This window comes from Hyperoodon ampullatus (genome assembly GCF_949752795.1).
Source record: "Hyperoodon ampullatus genome assembly, chromosome: 19".
Lineage (NCBI taxonomy): Eukaryota > Metazoa > Chordata > Mammalia > Artiodactyla > Ziphiidae > Hyperoodon > Hyperoodon ampullatus.
The window spans coordinates 50,571,936-50,594,991 of NC_136932.1; the positions used below are offsets into that span (position 1 = coordinate 50,571,936).

The 23,056-nt window shown below is 51.8% G+C and overlaps 2 protein-coding genes across 5 annotated transcripts in view; one reads left to right on the forward strand and one right to left on the reverse strand.

Annotated features, from left to right (window-relative positions):
• Positions 1 to 240: 240 nt before the first annotated feature.
• NLE1 (notchless homolog 1) lies at positions 241 to 8,776 on the reverse strand (the record flags this gene model as incomplete). Of its 2 annotated transcripts, XM_079725476.1 has the most annotated exons (13): positions 241 to 574; positions 1,130 to 1,200; positions 1,306 to 1,465; positions 2,973 to 3,175; positions 4,036 to 4,082; positions 4,229 to 4,364; positions 4,830 to 5,022; positions 5,377 to 5,474; positions 5,652 to 5,728; positions 6,559 to 6,638; positions 7,241 to 7,458; positions 8,461 to 8,604; positions 8,747 to 8,776. In XM_079725476.1, the coding sequence occupies 13 exons, from the start codon at positions 8,774 to 8,776 to the stop codon at positions 562 to 564; spliced, it is 1,470 nt and encodes a 489-aa protein (XP_079581602.1). In that variant the 3' UTR covers positions 241 to 561. The 2 variants fall into 2 exon arrangements, with proteins under 2 accessions (XP_079581602.1, XP_079581603.1); XM_079725477.1 differs by lacking the exons at positions 5,377 to 5,474; positions 5,652 to 5,728; positions 7,241 to 7,458; positions 8,461 to 8,604; positions 8,747 to 8,776 and adding an exon at positions 875 to 944 and having other exon boundaries at positions 6,559 to 6,597.
• A 4,184-nt stretch (positions 8,777 to 12,960) lies between these two features.
• UNC45B (unc-45 myosin chaperone B) overlaps positions 12,961 to 23,056 on the forward strand; it is a gene marked incomplete at both ends in the record, with an annotated part of 29,738 nt that continues 19,642 nt past the window's right edge. For all 3 annotated transcript variants that reach the window (XM_079725690.1, XM_079725691.1, XM_079725692.1), the window contains 6 exons: positions 12,961 to 13,128; positions 13,718 to 13,754; positions 14,940 to 15,115; positions 16,822 to 16,911; positions 19,489 to 19,656; positions 20,245 to 20,413. In XM_079725690.1, coding sequence (XP_079581816.1) covers positions 12,961 to 13,128; positions 13,718 to 13,754; positions 14,940 to 15,115; positions 16,822 to 16,911; positions 19,489 to 19,656; positions 20,245 to 20,413 — 808 coding nt within the window. The remainder of the gene's footprint in view (positions 13,129 to 13,717; positions 13,755 to 14,939; positions 15,116 to 16,821; positions 16,912 to 19,488; positions 19,657 to 20,244; positions 20,414 to 23,056) is intronic.

The following is a 23,056-nucleotide window of genomic DNA, read 5'->3' on the forward strand; positions in this document are numbered from 1 at the left end:
GGTGCCAGCGGAATGGACAACACAGCCTTACATCATGCTCTGGCCACTAACATACGGGCTTCAGCCCATCTCCCCAGCCTCAGCTGGCCTCTCTCTCGTAGGCACGGCGGGAATAGAGGAAAGGCAACTTCCTGATCAGCATGGTTTTGGTGTAGCCCAGAGGGAGGGGCTAGACAAGCTGACTTAGCATAATCCTCAGTAAAGCCCTGAGAACCTGGGACAAGAAATCATAACCAAACCTTCAAAATATAAGTTATTTATTTGGTCACAGAATCTGCGGTCTGACCCTAAAGAGACGGCATTCAGGAAAGGAGGCAAGGGCAGCAGTGAGGGCCGGTCATCGCTCGGCCTCCCCCGTGCTGGCACCAGCGAGCTACCAAGTGGGAGCTCAGTGATAACCTCCCGCGACCTTCAACCTCCTGCTCTGGGGAGGGACGCTACTGGGGTCTGTCCGAGGACGGCAGGCCACGCTCATTCTCAAGGTCATCACCCCGGCCTTTGGTCTCCATCAGGGCAGGCAGCTGGCAGAGGCTGAGTCTAGGTGGGGATCCTTGGGATTTCTCACCTCCTCCATCTGTGGAGAGGGGGATGGAGCAGGATGCGGATGCCACCTCGGGAGAGGGAGGCGCCATACAATCCCAGGAGCCCACTAGGGGGAGAGCTTGTGATCCCCCCCACCGCGCCCGGTCTACTCCCCCCGCCCTGGCTACTGTCCCTGCTCCAGCCACCGGAACTTAGGCCAGGTGCCCGCCACTGCCTCGGCCAGGACCTCATCCAGGGGCCTGGCCCCTGCGATGCCCACCAAGGCTGTCCGATGACAAACAGTGGCAATCCTTTACAAGTACACAACCCTCAGGTTCCAAAGTGTATTCACCTATCTTTGATCCTCCCGTCTCCGGGTAAGTCCCAGGAGACAGGGGAACCAAGCTCTCCACGACGGCACACTGAAAGGCAGAACAAGGATTTGACCTAGGTCCCAGGACTCCAAACTCCAGCGTGCTAAGAACTACCGCCTCCCGCCGGAGGCTACCGTCTCGGGACGGTGTGGGCCCCTGGAGAGCCCTTGGAACTCTACACCACAGGGGACGGTCACCAAGGGCAGGAGAGCCGCCACCTCCCCCGAACTCACATCCGGAGGCATTTGTCCTTTCCGCCGCTTGCCACTCTCTGGCCATCCGGACTCCAGTCGACAGCGTATACCTGAAGGGGGGAGGGGGAGGGGGAGGGTGGCGGAGTGAGGAGGGTGGGGGAGGGGGCCAGGCGTCAACCCCCTCTCAACCGCTTGCCCACGAGGGTCGGCCGCACCTCATCCGCGTGGCCTGGCAGGTCTGTGGCCAGCTTCTGGGCCTTCACATCCCACACCTTCAGTGTGCTGTCACTGCTGCCACTGACCAAGAGCCGGCTGTCGGCCGACCACGCAATCTGGTACACGGCAGCCACGTGGCCACGCAGGGAGGCCAGGTACCTGGGCCAGGGGAAGGAAGATGAGGATGGATATGAGATCTTCAGACACGCCTGAAGGGTCCCCTATGCCCACAGCGGTGGTTCTCAACCTTGGCTGCGTGTCGGGTTTACCTGGGAACTTTTACAAAATCTCACTGTCTGGTCCCCACCCCAGACCAATTTAATCTTTACCGGTCATTAGGATGCTGGAAAACTTCTCCAAGTGAGTTGCTTCTAGAATGCTTCTTGCCAGGCCTCCATACCTGCTCAACTCTGCAAGCCTCGGAATCCAATGCAGCCGTCTGCTTAGCCCATCTGCACGACACCACCCTCCCCCAACCACCACGACAGGTGCCTGCTGACAGGTGGCATGGAGAAACAGTGGGCCAGGCCCACCTGGAACCTGGTCGGGACAGACTGGCTGTGTCTGCTGGTGCAAGTCGTTGGGCCTCTCTGAGACTCAGTTTCCTTATCTTAAAAAGAAACCAGGGCTTCCCTGGCGGCGCAGTGGTTAAGAATCCGCCTGCCAATGCAGGGGACACAGGTTCGAGCCCTGGTTCGGGAAGATCCCACATGCCACGGAGCAACTAAGCCCATGCGCCACAACTACTGAGACTGCGCTCTAGAGCCTGCAAGCCACGACTACTGAGCCCGTGAGCCACAACTACTGAAGCCCACGCGCCTACAGCCCGTGCTCTGCAACACGAGAAGCCACTGCAACCAGAAGCTCGCGCATCGCAACCAAGAGTAGCCCCTGCTCGCCACAACTAGAGAAAGCCCGTGTGCAGCAACGAAGACCCAACGCAGCCAGAAAAACAACCAAAAAAAAAAAGCAAAAGAAACCGAATGATCTATTTCACAGGGCTGTGGTGTGAAAATACACAGAGACTGACACATAGGTGCCCCTTCGGCCTCAACAAGGGTTTCCTTGCTCCTTTTCTCGCCCATGCCCCTGCCTCTCCTCCTAACTAACTGCAAGGGCACTGTGCCTCGTCATAGCAGTGCTTCTCAGACTTGAAAGGTGACCTTAAAATGCAGGTCGTCTGATCCCCAAGGTCTGGGATGGGGCCCAAGGTTCTGCATTTCCATCAAGCTCCCAGGGGATGCGCTGCCTCACTTTGAGGAGGGCCAGATAAACACTGGACCACAAACCTACACTTGTGCTGCATCCCCGGCCCTTGGCCAGCTTTTTTTTTTTTTTTTTTTTTTGGCCATGCCGTACGGCTTCCAGGATCTTAGCTCCCCGACCAGGGATCGCACCCCTGGCAGTGAGAGCACAGAATCCTAACCACTGGACCGCCAGGCAATTCCCTTGGCCAGCTTTAACATCATTTCCCTCCCTAGATACGAAAGAAGCTAGCATTTTCAGCACCCACTTAGTGATGGTGCTAAGCGGACCACCTCATTTAATCCTTGTAACAAAGCAGAGAGGTAGGGGGTCTGCACATTCAGAAGAGGAAACAAGAGGCTCAGAAAATCCAAACACTTGCCAGGGCCAAGCTCCTCCCCTCCCCACGCCCCCCACTCACTTGCCCGTCCTGCCATCCCACAGCTTGATGGACTTGTCAAAGGAGGCGCTGGCGATGACGCGCGCATCCGCGGAGAAGACCACCTGGTTGATGAGGGCCTGGTGCCCCGTCATCCGTGCCAGGGGCTTCTTGTCCTCCGCCGGGGACCACAGGAACAGCGTGAAGTCGTCGGAGCCAGACACCAGCCTCTCTGGGCCCCGGCCCTGGGGAGGCACAAAGCGCACCTGGTCTCAGAGAGGAGAGCCCGCCCTCGGCAGCGAACACACCACTGACTGCTCAACACCAGCACGGAGTCCAGGACTGGAGAAAGGAGGCTGGTTACTTCCCCCAAAGGGAGACTTCAGGCACACGGGACGGGACCATTTCTATGACGTATAATTACAAGAAGCAGCAAGGTACAGAGTGGTGTGCTAAAAAGGGGAAGGATTTTACATGTGGGCTTGTATACGCGTGTGTATCCGTACTGTGTGTAGTGTACACGTATATGTGTATGTGTACATATGACGCCTCTGGAAGGAGACACGAGACACTGGTAGCACTGGATGCTTCCAGAAGGCACGGATGAAGGTGCAACAGAGAGGAGAGACTTTCCACCATCTAAAATGGCCCCTACTGCTTTGTGTTCTCTGCATTTAAAAAACTTTTTTTATTTTTTGGGCCATGCCGTGCAGCATGCAGGACCTTAGTTCCCCGACCAGGGATCGAACCCCGGGCCCTTGGCAGTGAGAGCGCCGAGTCCTAACCACTGGACCACCAGGGAATTCCCCTTTTTGTTTTCCTTGAACCTTAGACCATGTGAATGTGTTACTGAAACTAAATAAAATAAAAAAGAGAGGTACCTGAGGATTGCAAATAAACAGATGAACAAACAAAACAAAATGAAATAAAATGATCCCCAGCACATTATGGTTTTTAGGATTGTAAACTAGGATTATCAGGAACGACTTTCCGGAAAAGGTACGTTCTGAGCTGGGGCTACAAGGGAGAAGGGCCTGAGCGTCTGCAGTGTTTTGGGGACAAGGAGAAGAAGCGCATAGAGCTGGCAGTGCTGGCAAATACTCACCCGCACGAGGCTGTAGCGGCTCAGAGCTCTCTCCTTTAACTCCTGCACTGTGTCCAGGTATCGAAGGAGAGAAGGAACAAGGCTGATGAGAAAATCCAACACAAAGAGCAAGTCCCCGCCCCCCCAGCCTAGGTCCGCCTCTCGCATGTGAAGCTTGAGAACTGGCTCCTTCTCCCCACCCCCGCTCACTCACAGGACCCTCGGAGATCCTGGGCGTTAACTGAGGCCTCAGCTGGGTCAAAGGCCCCCGTGCGCAGGGCGTAGTCGGTGCTGAGGGCCATGGTGTTCACCCAGTGGCCATGGCCTTGCAGAGTCCGGCACAGCACGCCCTAGGGCGAAGGGAGACAGGTCGGACACACACAGAGCAGTCTCCGCCCCTGGGAACATGCACCCCCAGATCAGCCCCAGAAGATGGGCACTGTGGGACTCAGAAGCAGGGCCCTCATTCACTGTGATCTGAATCAAATCACCCCTCTGGACTCAAGTCTCTCCTCATCTGTAAAATAAGGGTACCAGCCCAGAGCACTGTTTCTGGAAATATGCTTCACAGAAGGGAAATGTCACAAAAAAGGGCTCTGGTCAAATAAGTCTGGGATATGGCAGGTTCGATAAACCTAAATAGGCTTCCTACAGCAGGAAATTTCCAGAGCCTGGCCATGCTAAGGGGTCCTGGAACCTCCGCTATAATAAGACCCCCGTTCCCGAAGCACTTCCCCAACCACCCAGGAAACAGTGGTCAACCTCCCTGGCCCAAGATTTCCCCAGGCTGGTTCCGGGCCTCTCCCAGCTCTTACATCATGAGCCCTCCAGACTTTGATGGTGCGGTCCTGGGAGGCGGAGCAGAGAAGCCCGTCCCCTCCCCACCGGAGACAGGTGACTGACTGTGTGTGCCCAGTGAGGATGCGCTCACAGCGGCCCGCAGCCGTGTCCCAGACCCGCACGCTGCCGTCCTTGGAGCTGCTGGCCACGTAGCGGCACTCGGGGTTGCTGGGAAGAAAGGGAGACGCGTCCTCACTTCTGACCTGGCGATGCCTGTCTTCCAACACTGCCTCCCGATCCCCAGCGCAAAGACCGGGGATAATGTCTCGACAGCTTCCTGACCCCAAGATCTGGCTGCGCTGCAAGGTGGCTCTCAGGCCCCGTGATGAGCACCACCGCCCTCCCCCCGCCCCGCCCGCGCAACACAGGTGCCGAAGACCTTCCCCACTGCCTGCCACGCTGTCACTGGCGGTCACACTGCCTACCCCGTCCCCTCACATAAGACTCCTCCGCACCAAGCAGGGGAGGGCTACGGCTCTGAAGCCCTGGCTCCTCGTTCACCCAGCTGTCAGTGTCACTCACGCATGGAGGGGCTCCCAGCTCAGGGCTGTGATCCACTTGCTGTGGCCGGCAAGGGTCCTGCCCACTTGCTTCCCTGTGCTTGGGTCCCACAGGAGAACCTGAAGGACAGCAGCTCATCGGAAGTAACCCTCCCCACCCTTCCCCTGGTCCCACCAAGGGTCCCCCGCCCGTCGTCCCCGCTCACCCCTCCCCGAAGACCCCAGAACCTGATTCTGACCCATCTCGCAGGAAGGGAGCCCCAGAATCCCTGCCTAATTACCCTGACCCCCATCTACCTGGCCATTCTTGCAGCCTGAAGCCAGCTTCTTGCCGTCTGGGGACCAGGATATGCTAAGGACCCAGTGTCTGTGTCCTAAGAAAGCAGTGGGGGACAAAGGGGGACCGCACCTTTCTTTATCCCCGTTGCCTAGCAACGCCTGGCACGCTGCAGAAACTCCTTAGCTAGCTGCTGAATGACTGAACGATCGAACAGAAGAGATGAGGCTTCCTAGGCAAAGGCAGAATCCTTCCCAAGTGCTAGGGCCGTGCATCTCGCCGCACAGATAACACTGCCACTTTCTAGTAGTTCCTTATGTGCTACATAAGGATATAAAGTTCTTTCACACACATCAGTCCTACAGTTCTCATGACAGCTCTAGAGTATGGGGCAAAGCAAGAAGTATCATCCCCATTCTCCAGATGAGAAAACCAAAGCTTAGAAAGGAAGCAAGGCCTACCTACAAGATCACCCAGCTAGTGTGAGGTCCCCAGGGCGGCAGCATCAGCAATGCCTGGGAACTTGAAATGCAAATTTCAGGTCACACCCCAGACCTAGGGAGACAAAATTCTGGGGGTGGGACCCAGAAATCTATATTTTAACAAGCCCTCCAGGTGATTCTGATGCACGTTCAAGTTTGAGAACCACTAGGGCAGACACTGGATTTAAGCCGGGCTCTCCTTGCTACCAGGCAGTTAGCCCCTGCCCACAACCCCACGCTGACTCTTCCGTCCAGTCTCTGCTTGTTTGTAAGTGGCTGGCGGAGCTCAAGGGTAAGGTCTCTACCTAGCAACAGGCAGCCACTAACTGGATGTCAAGGGGCTGGAATGTGCTCTGGGCCTCCTCTCCTCAGGAACTAAAGAGCTGAGTGAATCAGCCACCCGCCACTGCATTAAAACCCCCTAAGTGGGTAACTGGGTACTGACCCTGGCACGTGAAATGTGGTGTCTCAGTGCTGAGATCCCAGAAGCGCACAGTAGTGTCTCCAGAGCCACTGGCCAGGTACCTGGGGAAGAAGAGAGGCCACCTGACCTCTGCAGTGAGGACAAGGGGTGGGGCACACCGGAAACACTGCACACGTACATTCCTGCTGCCTAGTCAATCATCTTCTGGGAACAGAATCTGGGACTGGAATTTTCTCTTCTGAGAAGGAGAAATATAACACCGATGCCATCTGGGAGAAGACCCCAGGAGACCATTTCTCTCCTTGTCCTTCTTAAAAGGAATGGCCACAGTCATAACCAGATTTAAAGCTTCTTACTATCCTCATAGGATTGTGAGAAGCAAATAAACCCTATTTCTCAGGTGAACAACTAACTCAGAGAGAGGTTAAATGACTTGCCCAGGTCACATGGCTAGAAAGGGACAGAGGTGAGCTTGCAGCTCAGATCTCCTGAGGTCAAGTCCAGGAAGGGCTCTTCCAAGGCAGGTATCCTTGACCTTTGGGGACCAAACTCCACCGGGGAAGTCGCTTACTTGCAACCTGAGTCCAGAGCTTCAGTCTATGGTGGGCAGCCAGAGGCCCCATTGAGCATAACTTGGGAGTCCCCCCACCCCCGCCAGCAGCTGCACCCACACTCTCCTCAACGACTGTGCAGCTGTCCTTACTTTCCTGTAGGGCTAAAGGCCACAGAAATGACTGCCTCGCTGTGACCCTCCAAGGAGCTGGTGCAGCGGGTCACAGCGCGAACCCTGAAGATAGCCTGGGGCTGGTAGACGATGTCAAGGACCTTCTCTGTCTCCACCGCCTGTGACTCCAGTGTCCTCCCCAGGGACGAGATGATCTCGGCATCATGGACATAGAAAGCCAGTGGCAGGGGATCCTCCTGGAGGACAACAGAAAAGAGAACCCCCCCCATCAAAGGATGGGCAAGGCCGCCTCCACCAGGGACCCCCACCCTCCGTGAGCTGTGGGCAGGCAACGCTTCCTACTTTTCAAGCCACCCTGCTTGGGTTTCCCTCATCATTCCCCATTCAGCAAGACCTTTTTAATCCTTAAAGAGCGACTGCAAGACACTTACACACCACTTCAAAATCCTATATCTGAATCTCACAACCACCCTGGGAAGGAGGCATTAATATTGATAGATGAAAAAAACTGAGGCTCAGAGCAACTAAGTGATTAACGCAACGTCCTATTGCTAATGCCTAATTCAGTTTCTTCAGAAAGAAAACTAAAGTCCAGGATTAGGGTTAGCATATAGCATTATGCAGCGTTTTCTAAACCACCAGACCATGCTGCATAATGTGTAAGAAGCATCCAAAAAGCTGACTGAAAAAGGTAGACCCTCTGCTTCACCCCACGGTCTGGTGTGGTAAGTCTTGGGTGGGGTCCAGGTATTGCATTTTTAAACAGCCTCCCACTCTTCAATAGAGGGCAGCATCTGATAAACACCGGCTTAGGAGAGCACGAGTTTTGAATCTGACACTTGGCTTCCAACTCCCAATCTACCACCTACTGCGCAGCGCCATACAAATAACTGAATGGTCTCAGGCAGCACTGTAAAATGGGGATATTAATGACAATGGGAATATAATGAGGAGCTGTGCCAAGGAATCATTGTTACGATGCACCCAATGCGTTCAAAACGCGGTCTCTCTCCGCGGGTGAACTCCCGATGGTGGGCGCGTAAAGCGCTCTCACACTGATCACATCTTCCGACCCTCCCCAAGGCAGACGGCACCGCCGGGATGTTATCACCCCTGTGGGAGAGTGGGGACGTACCCGAGACCTTCGGTCTCCTGATCCCCTGCGTCCCCGACCAGGGCAGCGCCGCCCGCCCTCCGCCCGGCGGAGAAGACGCGGGGCCGCCTGGCCCGCCGCTCACCTGGGCCAGCAGCGCGTTGCACACGAGCTGCAGCTTGTCCGGGGTGATGTCCACGGGCACGTCGAACGGGGAGCCCAGCAGCTGCCCGCCCTCATCCTGGAACTGCACTAGCAGTCGCTGCACGTCGCGCGTCGCCGCCTCGTCCTGTGCGGACAAGCGCGGCGGGCGTCATGCACGCCGCCCGGACCGAAGGGCCCCCACTTCCGCCTCCCTCCGGCCTCAGGGACCCCGGCCCGAGCGCCAGGTCGCGGCGCCCCCGCCCCGACTCAGGCCCACCCACCGCCACCAACACCGCCGCCGCCGCCGCCGCCGCCATCCTGCGTCCCCACGTGGAGGGGAAAACTCCGGCGGGACGGAGCGCCGCCCCGGTGGTCCAGCGGTGCTGCAATCCGCCACATCGCCCTCTGGTGTTGCGGAGGGGAAGTGTCGCGCCGCCCCTGGCCTCAAATAAATGGATCAAATAAATTAATAATACTTGATGCGTACAGAAGCAAAAAATGTCTACAGTTTTCAACCGTGTAGAGAAATAACAATAATGATAACGATAGCAATGTATCAGGCATTGTTCTAAGTGCTTTACATATGTAACTCATTTAATCCTCACAACTCTTTTCACCCCATGGTTACAGATGAGGAACTAAAGCAGAGTCGGACCAGGAGCGCTCTTACCGGAAACCTGGGATCTTCCTGTCAGCTCCTCTCCCTCTCTCTCTTTCTCGCTGTCTTGCTCTCTCTCCCCACTGCATCCCGGGAGTCTCAGGCTCTGCCAATGCTGCCTCATGAACCTATCTAGAATCTGTTCTCTCCACCTCCACTGTCACACTCTGCTCTGAGTCAACCGTGGTCCCTACAATAGCCTCTTCACTTGCCTCCCTGTCTCCACCCTACCTCCTCCTGTGCGTTCTCCACACAGCAACCAGAGTGACGTTTCAAACCAAAACTCTGGTCTGTTACTTTCTGTCCTAAAACCCTACAATGGCTCCCATTACAGGCAGGAAAAAATCAGACTCCTTATAATGGTCCACTCAGCCTTACCTCTTCAGCCACTCCTCTCACTTTAAGATCAAATCTTTCTGGCTATTTCTTAGATCTTCCAAGTGCTTTTGCCCATGCTGTTTTCTGGAACTGATACAGACCTGTGCACACACCCGCCCCCAATTCCTTTGTTGAAGCCCTAACCCCCAGTGTGACTGTATTTGGAGATAGACTCTATAAGGGTGTAATAAAGGTTACGTTGAGGTCATAAAGATGGCATCCAAATTTGATAGGACTGGTGTCCTTACAAGAAGAGGAGAGGGCTTCCCTGGTGGCGCAGTGGTTGAGAGTCCGCCTGCCGATGCAGGGGACACGGGTTCGTGCCCCGGTCCGGGAGGATCCCACATGCGCGGGGCGGCTGGGCCTGTGAGCCATGGCCGCTGAGCCTGCGTGTCTGGAGCCTGCAGAGGCCCGCGTACAGCAAAAAAAAAAAAAAAAAAAGAAGAGGAGAAACAACAGCTCGCGCGTGCTCTCCCCCTGCCGTCCCACACCTCTCTTTGCTCTCACACAGGGAGGAGGCTGCGTGAATACACCGCAGAAGGTGGCTGTCTACAAGCCAGGAAGTGAAGTTTCACCAGAAACCAACCCTAATGATGGCACCTTGATCTTAGGCTTCTAGCCACCAGCATTGTGAGAATAAAAAATTTTTGTTGTTTAAGCCACCCAGTTGTGGTATTTTGCTATGGCAGCCTGAGCTGATGAATACATACAGGAACAGTTCCTCATTCTTCAGGTCTTGCCTTAAATATCCATTCAATCATTTAACAAAGGTCTCTGTCAGACACTGTTCTAGGAGCTCTATGTACATTAACTCATTCAATCATTTACTCAGGGAAACCTTCTCTGAAACAATGTCATGTTTCCTGATTTCAAAACACCTTGGTATTCTTCAGAAATCACAGATCCATGGAAGTCTTTCATCCATTCATTCAACAAATATTATTGACCACCTACGACATACCACGCACTGTTGCAGACACTTGGGATATGTAAGTGAAAATAGACACAAATCCTTACCCCCATGAATGTTCTCTGCTTCCATAATCATTCACAGTTTCTGGCACATAGCAAATGCTTAAGAAATGCTTGTGGAATGAATTACTGAATCAGGATTTGAATCTAGGGTCCCTTGGATCTCTCTCTGCCAATGGCAGGATCCTTTACCATATTATATCACTGCTACAGAGAGCTGCCCACAAAGGAGCCCCGGGGTTGGGGGCAGGGAATTCACCCATCCATTCATTCGTTTATTCGGTCAACAAACATATATCAGGGCTGGATCTTGTGTCCAGCAGAGCAATAGAACTTGTCCAAAGTCACAGAGCTGTGTTTTCAAGGTCACAGAGCTAAGAGCAGAATCTAGTGTGAGTGATCCCACCTAGGCTTTTTTTCCTGCAGTATCTTTCTCAGTTTGAAGAAATAGGGGAGAAGATGACAGAATGGTAGTCAGTGAAGCAAAGCATCAGCACAAAGCCTTCATTCATTCATTCATTCATTCATTTAGGAACATGCATTGGGCACTGATTCTTCCAGGCTCTGTGCCAGAGGAAAACAAACTGCATGAGATGCTATCCTTGCCCTCTGGGAGGGTGCCCACAGCCCAGGCTCAGAGACACAGAAATGCGGGAGAATTCTGAATCCAAGTAGGGACAACCTCATAAATTTCTCTTAGGAACCCTCAGTCGGATGAGGAGAAACAATTCCTGCCCCAGGGGAGACCCTCTCTGGTGATGAATACATAGTTGTTCTTTTTTTTAATTAAAAATTTTCAATTTAATTAAAATTTTAACATTGAGGTACATAAGTTTCAGGTGCACAACATAGTGATTCACAGTTTTGGGGTTTTTGTTTGTTTGTTTGTTTTTGTTTTTTGGCCGCGTGGAGCAGCATGCAGGATCTTAGTTCCCCGAACAGGGATCAAACCCGTGCCCCCTGCACTGGGAGCACGGAGCCTTAACCACTGGACTGCCAGGGAAGCCCCTGATTCACAGTTTTTAGTGAATACATAGCTCTTGTCCCAGGAAGACCCCCTTCTGCTGAGGGGGACTCCGCAAGTCCCAGTCAGTTAGGGGGCACAGTTCTTGGTCTCAGGGAATTCCCAGGTTGCCCCAGCTCTTGCTGTGGGAGAAGACTTCACTCCGGTGGGGGATGAACAGAGTCCATCCTCTGGGAGCTCCCAGTCTGATGGGAGAGAGCGGCTGAATATAGCCACTCCATACAGACGGGGAGGAACCACAGAAGATGTGCAGAGTGCAACAAAGAAACAACCCACTTCCACCAAAGTGAGACAGCAAGTCCATGGGTCTCTCTGAACAGCGAGGACATTTTCAACAGGTGGAAGGGGTAGGGCAGTTGTGGCCAAGGGGAAGAGGGGAAGGAACATTCCTCCTTCGTCTTCCCTCCTCCCTCCAGAAGGGCATTTCTGGATGTCTCCAGTTGGCCTGGGACCTGGGCAGCTGCTGTGTGTGTCCAAGTCTGCCAGCCCCTCAGCTGTCACTCTGCTCCCAAAATAACAGTGGTGGGGGGGAGGGGAGAGGAGGCTGTTTATCTGGGATGGAGGTGGACAAGCGGCATTAGAGCCGTGCCGAGGGAGGGAGGGGGTGCTGGGGGGTTCCCGTCCCTCTGGATCTTTCTCTCACTCTTTGGGGTATGAGCGCCCGAGTCCCCAGGACCGTCCCTGAGTGGGGTACTGGGGCAGGAGTTAGTCAGAACCTCCACGTGGTCATGACTGTCCAGTCTGGGGAGGGGGAGGGCCCTGAGTATCAGTGACAGACTCCAGGGGCACCTGCCCCTGTGGCCAAATATGGTCTGGAGCCACTAGCAGGGCTGATAAAGTCTCCTGGGGTGGGGCTAGCAGGGGCAGGCTGACGCTGGCTGGGGGTTCACACGCACGGGAGCAGCACCCCGGGGAGCACAGACCGAGAACACTGTCCTTGTGAGAAAGTGAGCTGGCCTGGAGAGTTCCTTGGACTGGGGAGGGAGAACGGGGACCCAGAAAGGTTCAGGCCTGCAGTGAGAACTCAGGCCCTTGGTGTGTCTAGCTGGGAGGGAGAGAGAGGGAGGAAGAGGGAATTTTTTTTTTTTAATTTTATATTGGAGTATAGTTGGTTAACAATGTTGCCTTAGCTTCAGGTGTACAGCAAAGTGATTCAGTTCTGCATATACATGGATCTATTCTTTTTTCAGATTCTTTTCCCATTTAGGTTGTTATATACCATTGAGCAGACTTCCCTAGGAACAGGGTCTCTGAGACCCCCTCTCGACTCGGGCCACGCTCCGAGCAAATGCTGTGATGTCCTTCTGGGCAAAGGATTCGCGGGCGCTCCGGGTGGGTCCGTTGCAGGCAGCATCCTCCCCTCCCCTCCTGGTCGATGGGGCACCTGGTGCTCCAGACCTCAGGCCAGGAACCCAGCCCCGGGTCTGGAGGGAGGGGCCGGCCAGACGGAGCTCATCCTGTCCCCGCAGATGGCCGAGGCAGAAGCAGTGCGGCTGAAGGAGGAAGGCAACGGGCATTTCCAGCGCCAGGACTACAAGGCCGCAGCGAGGAGTTATAGCCAAGCCCTGAAGCTGACCAAGGATAAGGCCCTCCTGGCCACGCTCTATCGGAACCGGGCAGCCTGTGGCCTGAAAACGGTCTGGGATGAAGCGGGGCAGGGAGCTGAGGGCCAGGGCTGGGAAGCAGGGGTGTGGAGGCGGCTCCCTCCCCTTGACGGGCACGCCTATCATCCCAGCCCTCTCACTGGACCCCTCAGGTTGGAGAAGGGCGCCTCCCACTGCTTTCTGGTACCCATTGCCTGACCCACTCCTCTGGGAGACAGAAATTCATCCATGGAGCTAGTTCTCATCCCGCGGGAAGCAGCCTCATGGGAAGTGGCATCATGACAGGGGCTTTTCATAGGTTATTTCGTGGCATTTCAACCGCAGACCGGGAGGTCCTTGCTGCTGCTTCCATGCCCATATCGCAGATAACAAACTCAAGACTCAGAGGAGGGCTCAGTAACTTCCCCAAGATCTCCAGGTGGTTAGCAGCAGAGCTGGGTTCAGACCCGAGTTTGCCTGATGCCAAAGCTCGTCCACTTTTCCATGCCCAGTGAGGGGCGCTCCCCTGGCCTCTGACAGTGGCAGCTGCCAGCGAGCCCTCTCTCCTCGCCTCGGGGACCCTCTCTGGCTGTCACTGTGTCGGGCCCACATTAACCAAGTTTCCTCCTTCCCCGTTTCTCAGGAGAGCTATGTTCAGGCGGCTTCAGATGCCTCGAGAGGTGAGCCCCCTCACTCGGACCTTGTCCTCCTTCCCTCCCCTTCTGCATCGCTGTTTAGTCCAAGAGGCTCTCAACACTCGCAGGGATGACCGATTGTATAAACGCCATCCTGGGCATTGTAGGTGGGGCTTCAGATGTACCATCCTTATGTGAAAGGAGAGCTTCAGAAAAGCCATCCCTAAGACACACTTTTACATGTTAAATATGCTGGGGCAGCTTCTTTGCTTAGAAGGTGGCTTCCAGAAATCCTTTTGTCACGGTAAGGACACAGCCCGTTTGTTGGAAGTTTGGAGATGTTCCTATGGGATGGCGGGGGGAGAGGGCTGGTTCCCATAACCACTCTGTGGGGACCGGGCTTCCTGAGGGGAAGACGGAGGCACTATTTCATTCCACAGACACTAGGAGGAATAAACATACGTCAACGGTGGCCACGGAGTGCCTCAAGTTCTGAGAGAACTTAGGCTTAAGAGCACGATCAAAATGGGAACACTTCTCCTGGCTGTATTTTTAGAGCTATAATATGCAGAATGAAGGAGATTCTCCTCTGCATAGGTCTGTGTTGGGGTTTGATTTGGTCACTTTTTTTTAGGAGAAACAGAGATAGTCTGGAGTGAGTTCAGAAGGGAGGGACCCAGCTGGAAAGGGGACTGGAAACACGTCCTGTGAAGAGCAGGGAAGTGGCAATACTTAGCTCAGAGAAGGAACTCCCAGGTGGGACAGGGAGCTGCCTTCAAATACCTTAAAGGCCGTCATGAGGAAGAAGGATTGGATCTCATCTCACGTGTTCCAGGGCTAGACTCAAGACAAAAGGGCAAACTTACAGGAAGATATGTTTCAGGTGGGAGGAGGGAAGGGCTCTCCAAAGGAGCTGTCTGCCTTGAGCAGGAAGGAGCTCCCGGACTGCTAGAGGTATGCAAGCACCAGCTGGATGAGCCTTTGGCAGGGATCACTGAGCAGAGACTGGAGAGTCAGGAATTAGACAAGATGACCCTTAAGCTCCCTTCCAACCCTGAGACTGTAATTCTTACCGCCTCCCTAACAAAGGGGAGCCTTGGACCAGATAGTCTACACAGATGCATACTCTCCAAGGAAGGCACAGAAGCCCTGCAGCTGGGGGCAGCGGTGGGGGAGGGGAAGGTGGTCTGTAGCTCGGCCCCCTGAGGCCTTGCCTGTCCCCCTTGCTAGCCATCGACATCAATTCCTCGGACATCAAGGCTCTGTATCGGCGATGCCAGGCACTGGAGCACCTGGGGAAGTTGGCCCAGGCCTTCAAGGATGTGCAATGCTGTGCCACCCTGGAGCCACAGAACCAGAACTTCCAGGAGACACTGAGGAGGCTCAACACCAGCATCCAGGAGAAGGTGAGCCGGACCCCTGCACATAAGCCTTGGCTGCCTCTCCCCATTCCTAGTAGGGACCAGTTAGGGGAGCGGGACATCAGGCAGGGCTGGCCTACCTCCACACCCTTGGATGAGTGATCAGAGACGCCGTGATGCTTGTTCGAGGGTGCAAGCCAGCCAGGACTAGAACACCAGTCTTTTAAATTCCAGATGGAGGCTTTTTAAAAAGTTGCAACTCAGTATGTCTGCACCATGATCTTCCTCTCTGGGAGGACAAAGGAAGCAGGAGAAACCTAGGAACTGGGGGAAGGGTATTGCTGGGGAATGGAGGACAGCCAGGAACCAGTAGGAACAGGGAATCTTTTCTAGGCAAGTGGAGTGGGGTCGGGAGAACTTGGACCAGAGATGAGGAATCCTGCACCCTAGTACTGGCTTAGCTACCAATTTTCTGAGGGACCCCTTGGGGTGTTGCTTTCCCCACTGTAAGAGCGGGAAGGTAACTGATCACGCAGCTCCTTGCTCCAAGACACAGTAACTTCTTTGTGCCTGGGACAGCCCCATGCTGGGACCACGTCGTACTGTCCAGAGTGCAGACTCAAGGGCTGACAAAATACAGACTAAGGGGTTTCCCTGGTGGCGCAGTTCAGAGTCCGCCTGCTGATGCAGGGGACACGGGTTCGTGCCCCGGTCCGGGAAGATCCCACATGCCGCGGAGCGGCTGGGCCCGTGAGCCATGGCTGCTGAGCCTGCGCGTCCGGAGCCTGTGCTCCGCAACGGGAGAGGCCACAGCAGTGAGAGGCCCGCGTACCGGAAAAAAAAAAAAAAATACAGACTAAGGAGTGATGGAAATAGGTGGCACCGTAGACCAGCAGAAAACAGCAGTGAAAGGTGCAGACGGAGCTTGCAAGATGGGGGACGATGGATTGGTTCGGTCACTTCATGAAAGCTTCAGAGCACTGGGGTTGGGAGAGTGAGGGATGAGACATTCAAAAATAACGGTTTTAATTTGCTTGAAAAGGTACTTAGAAACTGCTTCAGGTTTCCGATCCTGAAGATATATTTCTGTTTTAGCCCATATATATATTTTTAAATTTATTTTATTTATTTTTGGCTGCGTTGGGTCTTCGTTGCTGCGCGCGGGCTTTATCTAGTTGCGGCAAGCGGGGGCTACTCTTCCCTGTGGCGCGCGGGCTTCTCACTGCGGTGGCTTCTCTTGCTGCGGAGCATGGGCTCTAGGTGCACGGGCTTCAGCAGTTGTGGCTCACGGGCTCTAGAGCGCAGGCTCAGTAGTTGTGGCGCACGGGCTTAGTTGATCCGCGGCCTGTGGGATCTTCCCGGACCAGGGCTTGACTCCGTGTCCCCTGCATTGGCAGGAGGATTCTTAACCACTGCGCCACCAGGGAAGCCCTTTAGCCCATATTAAAATGTCTAATAGCTAATTGTTTACTAGACTTCAAAACTGGGGTGATGATCCTTTGCCTTCCAAGACTTGTGAAGACCAAATGGGATGGCAAATGTAACTAGACTGTCAGCTTTGTGGGGCAAGGACTTGACTTTGTTCTCCATTCTATACAGTGTCTGACTTGTAGTAGTTGTTCAGTAAGTGTTTGTTGAATGAATAAATGATGGAGGGAGACAGGAAACTATTAATTGAGATGAACTTTATGCCGACTGGAATGACAGGGACCCCTGCCTGCCTTCTTCCCCACTCCCTCCTCTCTCCTCAGCTCCGTGTGCAGTTCTCCACAGACTCAAGGGTACAGAATATGTTTGAGATTCTCCTGGACGGAAACAGTGAAGCTGATAAGCTGGAGAAGGTGGGTGCTGGGCCGGCAGCGGGTGCTCTTGGGACCTGCCAGGTAACTGTACTTCCGCTGCAGACTCTGCTCCTGTGTCTGGGCGGTAACGCCGCCGAGAGGTTGCAGGCCAGGGAGGAGGCTCCTTGGAGAAAGTAAACAAAATTGATTTTGATTTTTTTTTTTGCGTTACACGGGCCTCTCACTGTTGTGGGCTCTCCCGTTGCGGAGCACAGGCTCCTGACGCGCAGGCTCAGTGGCCATGGCTCACGGGCCCAGTCGCTCCGCGGCATGTGGGATCCTCCCGGACTGGGGCACGAACCCATGTCCCCTGCATCGGCAGGCGGACCCTCAACCGCTGCGCAACCAGGGAAGCCCCTGATTTTGATATTTTAAAACATTGCATTAAATACAAATTTATTAAATGCATTGCATTTACAAATTTATTAAACTTATTTACATATTACATATTACATACAAATTTATTAAATTTATTAAATGCATCACATTTATCTTGATTACAGAGGTTTTTGGTGCCCCGTAAATTTTGCACCCAAGGTGTCTTTCTTGCCTCACCCTACTTTTGGCCCTGAGAAACAATGACACATTAAAATAATGTTTTATTCCATTTCAAAACATTGCAACCAGTCATTCTGAAATATGAAAATCTTTATTCAGAATACCATCCTCTTAGCCAAATTTGCTGCATTTTTAAAATGTTTCTAGGGACTTTCCTAGTGGTCCAGTGGTTAAGACTGAGCTCCCAACGCAGGGTGCCTGGGTTCAATCCCTGGTCAGGGAACTAGATCCCACATGCGTGCCACAACTAAAAGAGTTCGCATGCCACAACTAAGGAGCCCACGTGCCGCAACTAATAAGTCGGTGAGCCCCAACTAAGGAACCCCCCTGCCACAACTAAGACCCGGTGCAACCAAATAAATAATTAAATAAAATTTTAAAAATAAAATGTTTCTAGTCCTTCAGAGGAAAAAAAGAGAATATCTGAATATTTATAAGAACTTGGCAGACAATGCCTGGGGAATTTTTGTTAGTTTAATGGTCAATAAGTCCATATAATATACAGCTATCGTTTATAGCAAACTCTTATGAGGACTTGAGTCGTTATAGATAAAAGTGGTTCGAGAAGTACGAAGCCCTTGACTGACAGAGCGATGACGGTTCAGCTCATGCTTGCCTGGAATTCTCTAATCAGCCTCCCTACCTATTTGTCTACCTCCTCCTTTTCCTGCCTCAGGAGTTCTTTGCCCAACCCCAGGGTCTCAGGTCCTGTTCAAGCCCTCCTCTCCAGATCTGGGGCCTTTTAAGGAATTTCGATCCTCAGTTGGTTGCCTGTGGTTAAGGAGGGCCGACTGTACTACGCCATTTTATATAAGGGACTCGAGCATCTGTGGATTTTGTTATCCGCGGGGGTCCTGGGAGAAATCCCCTGCGGATACTGAGGGATGACTGTATATATATCCTCAAGGTGGAAAGCTTTAGGGTGGGAAGACACTTGAAAACCCAGCTCAACTGTCTGTTTTTACAGACAGGAATCTGGGGCCCAGAGAGGTGCTATGACTTGCCCAAGGTCACACAGCTAGCATGTGGCAGAATCAGCACTCAAACCCAGGGCTTTCAAATCCATCTTGTGCTCTCTCTGCCCACAACCTTCAACCTTCCTGAGGACCCCCTGCAACTTCAGATTTCCCTAAACAGATAAACGAACAAACAATGCCAAAACCACATTCGAAGAACATTTCTAACGGAAAAATAATTTCCCATGTGAAATCACTTCACTTCTGTTAGCAGATAAACTGAGACATATAAAAATTCTAAGAATTTATTTGAGCAAAATCTGTTTAAATTGGGCAGCGCGAAAACAGAAGTGGTTAGGGGTACTCCACTGACAGGAGCTAGGAAAAAAGACTTTTATAAAAAAGAGGTGGAAGCAAAACATGAGAATTATTTGATTGGCTATAGCTGAATCAGTTGCATTATTTGGGAAAGGCTCGTTAGCTATTTGTGATTGGTCATCCTTAAGGTTTGATTTCTTAACCTTGAGGCAATACAGGGTTAGGTTTTGCTTTGTTTTGTGTTTTTTTAAATTGAAGTATAGTTGATTTGCAATGTTGTGTTAATTTCTGCTGTACAGCCAAGTGTGGTTTGGGTTTGCTTACTTAGTCGCTTAGGCACTGAAGCCACCTCCTTGTTTAATTAATTTAACATTTCCCTACCTTTTTAAAGTCCTTATCCACAAGTATATATACACAGGTTTATTTTACCATAAGTGCAATCAGAGTGAACCTGTGATTCTGTTTCTGCTTACCAATGTTTTTCCAAGCTTCTTCTGAGTCTTTTCATTTATGACTTTAATGGTTGCAATATATTTCATCCAGTTGGTCTTTATTGCAAGTTACTCTGTTTCTTGTTTTGAATTATATTCTTGGGCTATGTTCCCACGAGTAGGATTATAGGGCAAAAGAATATAAAGATGTTTTGAAGACCTAGTCCTTGCACCAGCACCTGCACTTGGCTCATGGCCAAGGCCTCTGCAGCCAGACTTCCCTCATGACCTTCATTGTTTCCTCCCTCCTTCAGGCGGCCAACAACCTCATTGTCCTCAGCCGTGAGGAAGCAGGGGCCGAGAGGATCTTCCAGAACAACGGTGTGGCCCTGTTGCTGCAGCTTTTGGACACTAAGAGGCCTGAGCTGATGTTGGCTGCAGTACGGACCCTGTCGGGCATGTGTAGTGGCCACCGAGCTAGGGTGAGGGCAGGGGCAGGGTTCGTGGCACGGAGAGCTGCCGGCCTGAGGACCTGGCATTGACCTGTGGGCAGGGCGTGGCTGGCATGGATAGACCCTGATACAACGTCTAAAGTGTCTCCCCTCAACCTTGGTTGTATGGCCCCAGATTCAACAGAGATTGATCCTCTTATTTTTTTCTTTGAGCTGGGAATGGGTCTGACTAAACAAAGATAAGTTTCTTGAAAGTGGTTTATGTGGAAGAGCTGAATGCAAAGGTTATGATAGTTTACAGTTTTTCATACTAACTCTTCAAAACCCAGTGTGCATTTTACCTCACAAGCGCATCTCAGTGTGAACTCGCTGCATTACACGAGTTCAATGCCTCCCCGGTGGCGAGTGGCTACTGTATTGGATGGAGCAGCTCTATCCCTCTGGAAAGGGGCATGGCTTGTGTCAAGGGCCTCCCCAGGCCACGGGTCCCATGAGGCGTTGGCTGCCTGGTCTTCTGTCCCTACTGCACGGGGCAGCTATCACCCACTCCCTAACCTGCATGGCAGCTGGAAGGGGAGGGCAGCCAGCTGACTGTGCTCCTTGCTGGGGGCGTCTTAGGCCACAGCGATTCTCCACGCAGTCCGGATAGACCGAATCTGCAGCCTCATGGCCGTGGAGAATGAAGAACTGCCTCTGACCGTCTGCAACCTGCTCCAGGCCATCATCGACGCTCTGTCTGGGGAGGACAAGCGAGAGCATCGAGGGAAGGAAGAGGCCCTGGTTCTGGGTAGGAGACAGTTTTCAGCCTTGGTTCAAGGGGGTGGAGGCACGGAAGTGTCAGTTACCACCTTAGGCTGGGCGTTCCGTGCATGTGGAGGTGGCCTGGTTATATTTTTACATTTATTTTCTGATGATAAAAGTAACAGAGGCACAGCCGCATAATTTACAACAGCTAAAAGGTGGAAGCATCCCAAGTGTCCATCGATGGATGAATAGACAAACAAAATGTGGTGTCCATCTATACAGTGGAGTATTGTTCGGCCTTAAAAAGGCAGGAAATTCTGACACATGCTGTGACATGGAGAAACCTCGAGGACATTACGTTAAGTGAAATAAGCCAGTCACAACAAGACAAATACTGCATGATTCCATGTATATGTGATTTCTAAAACAGTCAAACTCATAGAAACAGAAAGTAGAATGATGGTTGCCAGGGGCGGGGGAGGAGGAAATAAAGAACTGTTTGATGGGATAGAGCTTCAGTTCTGCAAGGTGAAAAAAGTTCTGTGGATGGATTGTGGTGCTGGTTGCACAATGGTGTTTATGTGCTTAATGCCACTGAACTGCATACTTTAAAATGGTTAAAATGGTAAATTTTATTTTATGCATGCTTTACAACAATTTTTAAAAGTAACAGGGGCTTATGGAGAAATGTGGAAAATTTTAGAAATATGTAAAGATGAAAAAAATCCCAACAACCTGTAATCACCCCTCCAGATAACCACTACTATCACTGCCATGTGTATCCTTCCAGTCTTTTTTCTTTTCTCTATAAAGTATTTTATTTATTTTTAAATTAATTAATTAATTATTTTCTGGGCCTGCGTTAGGTCTTCATTGCTGCGCGAGGGCTTTCTCTAGTTGCTGCGAGCGGGGGCTACTCCTCATTGCGGTGCGCGGGCTCTTCATTGCCTGGCTTCTCTTGTTGCGAAGCACGGGCTCTAGGCACGTGGGCTTCAGTAGTTGTGGCTCACGGGCTCTAGAGTGCAGGCTCAGTAGTTGTGGCGCATGGGCTTAGTTGCTCCGCGGCATGTGGGATCATCCCGGACCAGGGATCGAACCCGCGTCCCCTGCATTGGCAGGCGGATTCTTAACCATTGTGCCACCAGGGAAGTCCCCCTTCCATTCTTTCTTCTATCCCTCCATATAAATATCTATTTAACAAAGTTGGGATTCAGCTATGGAAATTTTTTGTGTTTTTCTCCTTTCTGAGTATTATATTACTATTGCATACCGTTTAATATTCTTAAAGAGGATTCCTTTTTACTTGGATAATTATTAATTTAACATTTGTCTCATTCCTGCATATATGCACATACAAACTCAGGCTTCTTCCTGTATATCCAGGTCCTAGACATCATTTTAGAACTTCCTGCTCTGGCTGGGAAGGTCACAGAGGCAGGTTGACTCAGAAAGCTTGATCTTAAATAATTTCATTACATGCCATTGTATGGATATATCATAACTCATCAATCAGCTCTATATTGTTGATTTAGATTGCCTTTAATTTCATACTTATAAAAAACACTTCAGTAGCCATTCTTAACATAAACCTATGTTTGCATTTGTGATTATTTTCTTGGAACAAATTCCTAGAAATGGGAGTACTAAGTCAAATGCTATGAACATAACTAAAGCTCTTTCACTACCTTACTTTCGAACTCCTTTTGAGAGGGTGCATCAGTTTCTACTCTCACCAAGTGATAAGAGTTCCAGCCTCAAATCATTCTCACCAGATTCAGATATTTTCCTATTCAGTAGGTAATAATTATCTGTTTGAATTTTTAAAATTTACAAATTAGACATTATTTTTTCTTATCCTTATTAGCCATTTGGATTTGTCTTCAAATGGTTTGTTCATGTTGTTATCTATTTCCTCTGTTGGAGTATCAGTGTTTTTCTTATTGATTCCTAAGAGCTCTTTGTATATTAGTAATTAACCCGCTTGGAGTCTTGAATTCTTTTTTTTTTTTTTTTTTTTTTTTTTTTTTTTTTTTTTTTTTTTTTTTTTTTGCGGTACGCGGGCCTCTCACTGCTGTGGTCTCTCCCGTTGCGGAGCACAGGCTCCGGATGCGCAGGCCCAGCGGCCATGGCCCACGGGCCCAGCCGCTCCGCGGCACATGGGATCCTCCCAGACCGGGGCACGAACCCGCATCCCCCGCATCGGCAGGCGGACTCTCAACCACTGCGCCACCAGGGAGGCCCGGAGTCTTGAATTCTTGATGTGGTTCTGACTTACTATGGTAAGGATCCTTTTCTGCACTAGAATTATTGGAGGGTCCAACATGGCTTCACTCGGATGGCTGGTGGTTAACTGGAGATGCTGGCCAGGGTATCTTGGTTTTACTCCTTGTAGCCTCTCTGGTGGGCAGCTTGGGTTTCTATGTAACATGGTGGCTGCATTTTGAATGGACAAGCCCCAATGTGTAAGTGCTTTTTAAGCCTCTGAGTGTGCCGTAAGGTCATATGAGCAATCCAGGGCCAGTGTGGGAGGGGACTCCCCAAGAGAATGAATACTGAGAGGTGTGGTTCACTGGGGGCCACGACTTCCTCTGGAGGGAGTGAGCTGTTGGACATCTCTGCTGAAGAATTCTTCCATATACTGATTTCAAATCTGTCCCCTTGTAATCCCACTCACTTCTGGTCCCAG